A 10,981-nucleotide genomic window follows, 5' to 3' on the forward strand; every position below is an offset into this window, starting at 1 on the left:
TCCGACTCCGCCTCCCACACCACCTCCAAAGAAGCCTGCACGTTGGCAGTACCACTTCAAGGACGCGCGACCGACTCCAACTCCGAGATATGAGGTTCGCACTCCGGCGGCACGATATGAGTACCGGCGGCCCGGGAGCGAAGATGGTTTCACCTATACCCGCTTCGTTCCCGCTTCCATGCCCAGACGTCCGACTGGACCGGAGTTCTTGTATCGACGCGGACGTGGAGACAGATACAATGACAGCTATCATTCCGGCGACGACTACTGGGATACTCCACCTCGAGCACCATCGCCTCCACCGGCCGTACCGCCCGATTAGCAATCGCAATGGCCAACGGCGGATCGCTATCAAAGACGCCTCGGTTGGCGGAGGGAGCTACTGCTTGAGAACGGAGCTGCTGATGATTGAACGTCCTACTCAAATGGGCTGAAGGGGTCCAAAGCTGTAAGATAAATACTTGCTAGTCAGAGCAGAGCGGTGACCGGGCAAAGCGGGAGAGTTAACGACGGAAATGCCTTGTGTTCAACTCGATAGCTGGAGAAGGCGTGGGATGCCCTGCTACCATGATCAAAGGAGCCAGACTTCTCAACAACTAGAATAGAGGTAGCATCTCTGCAGTAGAAAATCAGATCGAGCATGTTCTACGAGAATAAAGTTTGATTCAGTGATTCAGTGATCCATTCTTCTCGTCTGATTGATCAAACGAATGCCTAGTATTCCCAAACTCATCATCGTAAGCAGTCATATCATCATGTCGTAGCTCAGTCCATTCACTTGACGTGTAGGCTGGCATGTGGGAATTGTATGCGTGAGCGCTTTCTTAAGCCCGAGACCTTCCCATGCAGAAAGCCAATAGCAGGTCTAGAAATAGTTAAATGCGATGCTTGCCAATGTCTGCAAAGAGAGCTGTCAGGTATCGTCATGTGTCGTAAGAGCAGTGCAGTCTCGGAGTCGTTGTCGAGCAGCAGCTCTTAGGTTTAATCGTATGGTTTCCATTGCATTGCATTTTATTGCATCGTGATTGTTGTCATTTTTATCGTGTCTCTGATCTTTGGACGCCCGGTTGAGGAGATGGTGATGGGCCGCCCATGGGCGGGGGTGGCATGGGAGGCGCCGGGACATATTGTGGTTGATGCGAGACGGCGCCGTAGGGGTTGTCGTCGGTATAGTGAACGGGCGAATCGGAACTGTATGGGCCACCACTGTAGGGAGGGCCGGTCGAATGATAAGGGTCGTAAGGGTAGGAGGGTTGATGATGATACGGGTCATGGGGAGAATATGTCGTCGACGACAGGTTGGGCATGCTTCCGTAGAAGCCGGAGTTCGTATAGTTCTGGGCGGCTAGCATGCTCATCTTCCTTCTCCTGGCTTCTCGCTTGGCTCTGTGCCGGGCGACTTTCTCTTCCTGCTCCTTCAGTTTCTCGCGATGTTCCTGGAACTCCTTCCATTCGCTGTAGGCGCCCTTGAGACCCAGCGCGGCGATGCCGATACTAGCGGCATCCTGCAGTCTCGCCTTGTTCTTCTCGTTCCGCGCCTTTTCCGGACTGATTTCACCTTCGCGCAGCAGTTTTCTTCGAGCCTCTCTCTTCTCCATGCTCTCGTAGACGTTATGCGCTGCGTGGATGGTCGCCACGGTCGCAAGACCCCCGGCCAGCAAAGCTTTCTTGCGACCTTTTTTCTTCAATTTCTCATCTTCGGAACTGGAGCCGAGGTCAGAATCCGAGTCTGTCTCTGGGTCACCGGTATGACGCGGTCCGTAGTCAAGTTCGTAGCCTGGAACCGACCCTCGGGGAACGCTCATAGCACGGGAACCGCGAGTCAATTGACCATGCTGGGGTTGAAAGGTGCTTACATCTCTGGAATCACTGTATCCATATCCTCCATGCCGGCCATCGTCGTAATCATCATAGTGTCTTGATCGCCGACGTTCTGGGTCCACCTTGTCCGCCGCATCTTTGAAGCCCAACGCTGCTAGTCCCTTGGCTGCCATACCTGACACGCTCTGACTTCGGGCGCGACGTGGGGGGCTTCGACTGTCTAGACTATCGTATGAAGAGCTTCGGGAGCGCGCACGACCGCGAGAACGAGAGCGGACATGATCATAGACCTTCTTTGCGGTAGCGGCAACGACACCCCCGGCAGCCAGATCTCCAAAGCCTCCGCGGGATTGACTTCGACCGCGGCGACTATCGGGGCTGCCAGTCCGACCACGAGACTTGGACCGAGGGCCGTTGATAACACGATTGGCAGCCAACCCGGCCAAGGCAGACCCGACAATGTCACGTTTCGCGTGGTGGTGAGGGTCTTTCTTGTCAGAGATCAAACCGTCGACACCTCCCGCAGCCAGGGCAGCAGTCAAGACTCGTTTGCCCTTTTCACCACCCCAGCCACCGGGTTCTTTCCGGGCGCGAAAGGCTTCGCTGGCACCGGCGAGGACGGCGGCCTTGATGACCTGCGAGACTTGTTCATTCCTGACCTTGCTCTTGGGGCGGCGAGACCGATCAGAGGATGACCGTCGACCACCGGCTCGGCTGCGGCTTCTGCGACGAGAGATACGGTCGCTGGACACGGATCGGGATCTATCGCGGTTCTTGCCCAGCACGGCTGCGGCGACACCTCCTAAGCCGAGCGAGCCCAAGACTTCTTCGGTTGTGGACTTTCTCCGTTCTCTTTTCGGAGGAGTACGGCTGCGTGAGGAATAATCCGAATCCGAGTCGCGGCGTTTGGAGCGGTCTAAATTGGGTTAGATTTGGATGAAATGGCAAAAGCTCGGTCAACTTACGTCTGTCATCATACTTGTGGCTTCTGCGTTTGCTCACATAAGTGTCGGCGTCGTCGCGTCGTCTTCGAGAAGCATAGGAGCGGTCGTCGTAGCGATCATCGTACCAAGCATCATCGGTTGATCGTGCACGGATGGGGCGATGGCCACTGCGGCGCACGGTTGTTTCCCGATAGACAGCGGCGCCGCGATCTCCCGGCGCGAAGTCTCGGCTGACCTCCTCGACGGAAGAAGTGCTATCATCACGACGCTTGACTAGACGTGTATCTCTGACATCTTGGTCATAAACAGTACCATCGTGATAATCGTCTCGCCGTCGCTCTCGAGTGCCCCTACGGCGGGACCGGTCGTCGTCGTAATAGGACATGGTCGTCCAAGGTAGAGGCGATGAGGCTGAGTCCAGTAAAGGTAAAAGGTGGTATGTAGCCCAGCGGAAACTGGAGCCACGGCAAGGGTCGGGTCGTAGCGATCTTAATCGCGGAAAAAGGATTGACTCGTTTCGAAGATGCAGGGAGGTGATGATGAGATGTTTGTCAAAGACGGCAAGTTGACGTGTATCTTTTTAATGACGATGGAGTGAGAGAGCAGTAGGCAGCTTGGCAGATTCTCAGGCTTCAAGTTGTTTTCTGGACGAGATTTGGTTTGGTGAACTTGAATTGGTGGTGGCTGGTAAGACCGTAGAGGAAAAGACCGGGCAGTGTCAAGCCGAGTGCGTGATTTGGCTGGGGAGGGACGACGGGCAAAGGAGAGGTGATTGGAGGGGGCGGCTACGTAATTGTTGGGCTTTGGACAAGGATGATTTGGAGACTCTTCAGGCAGCAATTGGTGATGGCGTCCGGTTTAGACCTCTGGGATGGGCCGAAGGGCAACAAGGCAAACTTGAGACACTTGCAGAGTGAACTTCAGTGCCTTGACAGCTGAAAGGCAAAGCTGAGGCAAGCTTGACCAGTTTATCGATGGGGTGACTGCGAATTTAGGAGCAGGAGCGGTGAAGGTAAAAGACAACGCAGGGCGCCAGCGCAGGGAGACAACGCAGACTTGGACGGAGAAGACAGATGCGGCGGTGGCTGAGGAGGGAGAATATGTGGCTGAAGTGCAGTGAATGCAGCAGTGGCTCAGCTGGGCTGCGGTGTTCTCTGGAAATTATCTTCTGCGGCATCGCCTGCACTTTCATACGCGAGGGTGATATGCTTGCTTGCCAATGTCTGCCGCAGCTTCTCGATAGGTTCACATGGTGTGCGACATGGGCGTGAGTGTGATGCGAGTACGCCTTACCCAGGTAAAAGGTCGCATCCCTGGGCCACTACTGACCACAGCCTTGTTACCTGGAATCCTCCAAACTTGAACGAGGCAAACAGACTCGAGGAACACCAGTCAGCTCTCTGGATGGCGGTCGAAAGCACAATCACTGGGGTGTCAAGCAAATCTACTCTTCCTGCATTCGAGCTCTACTAGTAGTGCGGGTACGTTGACATGCCTTTGATTCCACCAAAAGGGTATTGGGAGTCTGACCTGGGGAAGGGTCCAACGCACTACCAAGTACGTACACGCAAACACATACCGAGAACGACAAACATGGAAGTATTGGCGAGACGAGGCTACACTGGCAGCCCTGCATTTCGCCACACCTTGAATTGCTATTGGCAAACTGGATGTTTATTTTCGTCCTAGTAGGATATCTAACAGGAGAGAAGACCCTGATGGCCCAAGGATGAGGTTCACCCTGCATGAGCCAATGTCCAGGTATCGCAAATGAAGATGATCTGGAATGTGCCAGGGGTAAATAATCTCGGAAGGTTCATGTCAATGGCGGTGTCTGGAACATTGCACTGTGCGTCGGTCAATGCTCGCATAGAGTTCCTTTGTCAAAGATGGATCAAATTCGACACTGAGCAAATAATGGAAACATGTATCTTTTGTGTGGGTGTTTGGGTACTCGAGACTGGGCCATTCCACGTCAGGGCCAAACCCAGAACCAGTCCCGACCTTTTACATTTGATGACTGAGCCCAAGCCAACTGTCAAAAAGGCTCCTATACAAAACAGAGGAAAAGGAGTTGAAACCAGCTCGTGCGAGAACCGAGAACTACATGCAGTGTTGTTCGCGTCAACCCGTCAGGCCACATATTCGTCGCGACGCGCAACTTGGAAGGGATAAGTATGATAAGCACTCCGAGTCACTGCAGACAAAGTCCATGGATTGTGCCACGTGCGGCACCAAACTTGTCTGGGCAGTTGTAGCACTGGTCGGCTACTGGTTGCATGATGCCCCGGAGCAGGACGGAAAAGCAGATGCGGATGGATGCGCTTGACTACTACTAGTAGTATTCTTTTTCCATTATTTACAAGAAGCTAACAGTTGGTGCGGCGATTGTAAAGTCAGGGAATCGAGATGTCTTTCTGTACTCGTAAGCGGTGGGAGCTGTGATAGGTATCCCTTGGTAGGTAGGCGCTATTAGGAACGGATCCTGTTGGTCCCTGTTGGTCCCTATATGGGGGGCATCAAGCCCCTAGCACCAGCAAGTGGGTAGCAAAGCCACCTAGATCCCAGGTAAATCCTAGGTACCCTTAGCTGTCATCACTGCTGGAATGGAGCTCCCATGAATAAATTGTAACCAAACGCCCCGTCGGTCAGGGGTCACGCTTTGCCCCAAAAATTGATTCTGGGTCTCGATCGAGCGTTGGGCCTGGATCGGTTTTTGGGGGGTGATCTGCCGTGCACTGATGTCACAGGCCCTGTGACGTGGGCGGCAGGTCAGGTACAGTTGGGCAGTGCAGTGTGCAGAGTTCAAGCATGCCATAGCACCAGCCGCAGTATACTACCGGTAGTATCATTACTTTTGTCTTCCTACCTAAGGTAGGTACATTGCAATATACAGCACGACAGAAATCATTCCCTTGCATTATCTATCTCGCCGATATGGGCTTCTAAGTCAGTGCAATGCATTCTCAGGCTGTGCAGTCATTCAAAATGTGCAACCTTCGATTACAAGGAATCCACCTAGTCCCTAGGCATCCCCGCTCCCCAAACTTACCTGCCCTGTCGTTATTTACACTGCACCAGAGGGCGAAAAGAGGGTCACCCATGGTACCTAAGCTGACCCGGGGGCCACATTGGAGTGGCTTGGATCGCGATTTCCAGTGTATCGGTCGATCGTCTCCGATACAGCGTGGGCTTATAGGTACCATCTTCATCTTTATGCTTCCTGTTGATGCCGCCAGTTCCTGCGGATCTCGATCCTCTTCAATAGTAGTCTGGTCATTCCCTCAGGTACAACTGCTAAATTGGGTTGGAAGATGCAGAATCGAGATCCAGAGATTCTGTTGCTCAGATACCACCGTAGAGCTAGCTGGTGCACTCAACCACCTACTAACGAGCATGCACCTTTGGGAGAATGGTGAAGAAAGGGAGAAAAGATACACCTAGCCCAAAGAATAGCCATTCCCCGGGCTTCGTTTACCTGGAGGTCCAGGCACCTCTGGGATGAGTATTACCGTATTCTATACCGACGCTGTTACTTGACACTTGCTACCTTTACTACTAGGTGCCTGGAGACCCCTTTCCTCGTATTATACAGGGTACCAGGTGCCTTAGCTATAGGTAAAATCAAGGGTCAACTCGTGGTCAAGCCACCACTGATGACCCCCAACTGCCAGTGCATGCATGCCCTTGCAAATCCCTGTGGCTGTTGTCGCCGGCGGTGGATGACTTGGATCCATTATTTCCAAGTTTCCATCCCCATCCCATCGTCGATTGCGTTTGAAGTCTGCATCCTCTGTAAAGTCTGGCGTCCAAGCAGCTGGAACTGCGGACCTGCCTAATCTTCCATGACACACCGTCTTGTTCGTCTCTCCATTTCTGCTGCCTTGGACCATTCAGAATCACGTCTTCCGTCCTCTAGCTTCATCACCCTCGCACCCTCGCACCCTCGCAGCCTTCATCGCTCTCATCTCCCGTCGTCCCCCGGCCAAACCCAGCACTCGTCAAGCGGCGTGGAGAACCTTCATCGACACCGACCGCCACTGCAGGGAGAGCCAGAGTGCCACTGTCAAGTGTCGTGGTCGTGGTCGTGCTCCAAAACGCACGCGCCTTGGATCCCGCGTTAAATGCCATTCTGAACATTTCCATACCATCGATCCCCCGATCGCTCTGCTTCTGCCTCCACCTACGCACGCTCTCGATCATCGCGCAACTTCCGGCCCTGATCCGCCCACGCAGGAAAAAAAGACGACTTGACACTCGCTCGTGTCTCAAAAAGACCCCTTCGTCTCTGCCCGCTGGACCGTTCCTCTATTTTGAACCTCTCTGTTTCCGTACCTCAGGACACCGCGTCTCTTCTTTCAACGGTCTCACGCCGATACAGCACCTCCGTCTGCAGATCACTTACGATCCCTGCCCATCGGTCGCCAACATACAACACAACATCTCCTCTATCCACCACTCGTCCCAATCTCTCGTCGGCCTATACCCCTTCGCAAGCTCTCCGTGTCTTAATAGACGACGAGGTTTCCTAGAAATAAGGTCCTGAGTTTTAAGACGCAAACCTCTGGTACTCTACAGGCCGCCGACAACCACCACCACCGATCGTCTCAAGAGCCCGCTTGATGACATCGTAGCTATCCTCTACTACCACCATCGCTTTCATCTTCTCATTTGGTCCCAGCAGCCCTATCCGCTGGGCGTGAGGTGGGTGCGTCCAACAATGGATGTTCAGACACAACCTAGAGGAGCACGTATCTTCTCAATCTTGAACGACAACGACTGTCCATCCTTCGTCATCCCTCCCAGACAGTCATCTCCGGCTCCATCATCATCGGCTGCCTCGAGCTCTTCTCCCTCCAGTTCTCCACGACAGCAGAGGGGGAGGCGGCCGAGTCTCCTGCGCCAGGCTCAGTACAGCCGAACCTCGTCCTTCTCTTCGGCTGGTTCTCCTCCTCTCCTGCGACAGTCGTCTTCGTCTTCCAAGTCCTCTAGCTCGAGCATGGACTCTTCTCCCTCCCCGATCACTCCGGCGTACAACTATTTGGACAACAATGTCCTGCCCTACGAAGCCTTACTCCGCCAGGACATGGTCGGTCCTCTCCCTTCACCCTCCACCATCACTCCATTTCTGGAACAGCAGCTGTTGATTTCCCCGAACATGCCGGATCAGTTTTCATCCAAGCAGATGCCTTCCATCATGTCCAATCACTATCCTTTGATTCCGGCGCCTCTTCATCCCAGCCTCGCCCATCTGCCGCCGGCCACATCGGCCAATAGTGCCTCTGGCATTGCTCCAGTCGCCTCGGCTCCCCAACCCAACCTGCAGACCAAAATCGCTTCTCCCGCCACCACCACCAGCACGGGAACCACGCCGAAAAAGAACAAATACCCGTGTCCCTATGCCCAATCACACAATTGCCAAGCTACTTTTACCACTTCGGGTCACGCAGCACGTCATGGGAAGAAACACACAGGCGAAAAGGGCGTACATTGCCCCATCTGCAACAAGGCCTTCACCCGCAAGGACAACATGAAGCAGCACGAACGCACCCACAAGAATTCGATTGCGGGAAGCAACGGCGAGGACTCGGCGCGACGGAGCAAGGCTGCCATCACCAAAGACGCACAGAAGGTCAAGCAGACAAACAGGGCGGAAACCATGGTTTCCAACGCGAGTCGCCGATCCAGCATGATTCACTCGCCTTTGTCCGAAGGCACTTCCCTTGCGCCCACAGCCATTGAGACCCCTCTCAACGTGGAAGAGAACAACTATTACTCGGAACATTCTCAGATGCTCATGCCGATGCAACCGATGCAGGATGGCGTGTCGCCAAACTCGCTTTATCCTTCACTGAGCGATGAAATGCTTCTTGCCAATAACGCCAACCTTCAACAACCCTCCCCCACCAAGATGAATGGTAATGGCCTTGGCAACGATGGTCTGATGCCGCCGACACTGGTCCGCGGGTTTTCCGACCTAGATACACTGGCGCAGGCCGCCGAAAGCTTTGATCCTTATTACCAACAGGGCATGTAATATTCAACCACACCACCCGAATCAGCCCACCCACATCTCATCGACTTTTGACGACCCCCATCACGATGATGCCCACGAAGACGAAACGTTCTTAGGGTGGCACACTTTGTCCTTCGGATTTGTTCGGAATTTTGTCCTGTTGCAGAAAGCGTTGGCGTTTCCCTGGGGGCCGGTAATCCACGAGCTACGGCTAGTGATTTTTCTGAGCGAGCATAGGTCTGGTTATCGAGGGGTTTCTGGATCTATTGTTTGGGGAAAAGACGACAAGGCACGAGAACACGGTCATGTCTTGTAATGTTTTTGGGGGACCTTTGGCTCGCGTTCGGACATGGAGGGCGCAACATGATATGACTTGGAGTGAATCCTGATACCCCTGTGTAAACGAATGGGGTTTTGATTTGGCGAGAAAGGACCCTTCTTCCAGCCGTGTTCAATCGTCAGGACTGCTTTTTAATCAAGCTGGCAACGAACAACGAACGGAAATAAGTTTGTATGCCATGCCAGAGATGGTTGTTCTCATTTCCACAGTTCTTCGATCCCCCGGGATCTCAGATAGGCAACAGATATACAGAGTACATTCCATGTCCAAGTCCATGATCTATGTGACCTCGCAAATAGTACCGGTATCAGATTTCCTTCTGCCGGGTTTATCGGAGTGTTCGCATGCTTTACTTGTTTCCTACTTTCGAACCTTGATTTCTGTAGCAATTGGGACTTGGGATGGGAACTAGGAGTTGAACAAGGGGAACGAACGATGCATCACCGGACACCCGACCCGGATTGTTCAAGTCTGGCGCGTGTCCACAGCTAAGGGGGAGTATGAGGATGGATATTACCACTGCCTATCTAAGGTAGTGTATAGAGGAAGTGTGAGGAGGAGGAGCGAGGAGCGAGGAGCATGGATGGATAGATGGATGGATGGATGGATAGGTAGTGGTGGTGGTGGAGGTGGGTACCATCGGTAGTACGTACTAGTAATTACCTAAGGTACCTACTACCTTAGCTACTACCTACCTTCCTTGTCCGGTCCTATAAAGATGGGGTGTTATTAGTAGGAAATCATATCCGTCCAACCCCAGCCGTTTATTGCTGGCTACCTACCTATTACGTAGGTAGCGTTTGTAGGTACTAGTAGGAGGTACTCTGTACTCTGTACTCCGAGTCTGTAAAAACCTCCAGCCGGAGGTGGGCGGATCATACATCCGACTATCTTCCGGAGTACTCTGTACGTCCTGGTCTGACATCTGTGCTGTGCTAGTAGGAACAGCTGAGCTACAAGGGCGGGATGAACACGGCTCGGCAATTAAACCCCTAATACACTACTAGTAACTGTGTACCTACCTTCGTACCTACCTACCTAAAGTACCTAGTACGCAGTACATGTAACGTACCTCGTACTCTGTACAAGGGGTTGATGATACAGGTAGGTGTCATGCCATTCACCGCTCACCGCTTAGTACCACAGTAAGGTACTCCTCAAGACACCTACCTACCTTAGGTATACATACCTACATAGGAAAATCATGCCGACGATGCTCAACTTAGATATAAACGAACGAGGCTGAAGGCTTCATGGACTGTATACCTACCTACCACTATAGCCAAGGTACCTACGATACGCTTCCTACAGGAATGAACGATGTAATCAGTCAGTACTCAGGGTAGCGGCTCGAAGCCAAGTCAAGTTCTTGAATCTCAAGCAGCTACACAGTACTTACAACTCCCCTTTCTTACCGCGCCGGGGGCTCTGGCTTTCCCCGTATCATTCTACCCCGGTTACGGTCTCTCTTTTTCCCTCGACATCCGAATGTCCGCTGTCCCCCATCCCAGGCTTGTGAATAAATATACTTACCCTTCCCCCGAGAGGATCTCATTGCGTCCCTTTTCACCTAGACCTTGCTTTCCTTGTCGACGGCCACAACGGTCCGGTCCTCGGTGATGGCCAAGGTACGTGACTGCACGGAGTATTTGACGGGGTTCTTGGCTTCAAAGATCTTGTCGAGTTCTTCGAGCTAAAAAGAGAACACCACAAGACGTGGCTGGAGTTAGTGAAAATTCCCAACTGCGCTTTCCAGAAACTCAACAGCACACTAGGAAAAGAAGAGATGCAGAGAAATAACAATAGAAGCAAATAACTAGAACAACAACAACAACAACAACAACAACAACAACAGCAACA

At 52.9% G+C, this 10,981-nt stretch overlaps 3 protein-coding genes across 3 annotated transcripts in view; 1 reads left to right on the top strand and 2 right to left on the bottom strand.

Moving 5' to 3' along the window:
- Positions 1-1,037: 1,037 nt before the first annotated feature.
- On the bottom strand, positions 1,038-3,150 carry A1O1_06616 (uncharacterized protein; the record flags this gene model as incomplete). The annotated part of the gene is made up of 2 exons (XM_007727494.1): positions 1,038-2,737; positions 2,787-3,150. 2 exons carry the CDS (start codon positions 3,148-3,150, stop codon positions 1,038-1,040), a joined length of 2,064 nt encoding a protein of 687 aa, XP_007725684.1.
- Positions 3,151-7,764: 4,614 nt separating this feature from the next.
- A1O1_06617 (uncharacterized protein) lies at positions 7,765-8,802 on the top strand (the record flags this gene model as incomplete). Its single annotated transcript, XM_007727495.1, has 1 exon — positions 7,765-8,802. One exon carries the CDS (start codon positions 7,765-7,767, stop codon positions 8,800-8,802), a length of 1,038 nt encoding a protein of 345 aa, XP_007725685.1.
- A 1,889-nt stretch (positions 8,803-10,691) lies between these two features.
- A1O1_06618 (uncharacterized protein) overlaps positions 10,692-10,981 on the bottom strand; it is a gene marked incomplete at both ends in the record, with an annotated part of 2,750 nt that continues 2,460 nt past the window's right edge. Inside the window, one exon of the mRNA XM_007727496.1 lies at positions 10,692-10,814. Within this exon, the coding sequence (XP_007725686.1) occupies positions 10,692-10,814 (123 nt within the window). The remainder of the gene's footprint in view (positions 10,815-10,981) is intronic.

Source organism: Capronia coronata (assembly GCF_000585585.1).
Source record: "Capronia coronata CBS 617.96 chromosome Unknown acBCG-supercont1.5, whole genome shotgun sequence".
Taxonomy (NCBI): Eukaryota; Fungi; Ascomycota; class Eurotiomycetes; order Chaetothyriales; family Herpotrichiellaceae; genus Capronia; species Capronia coronata.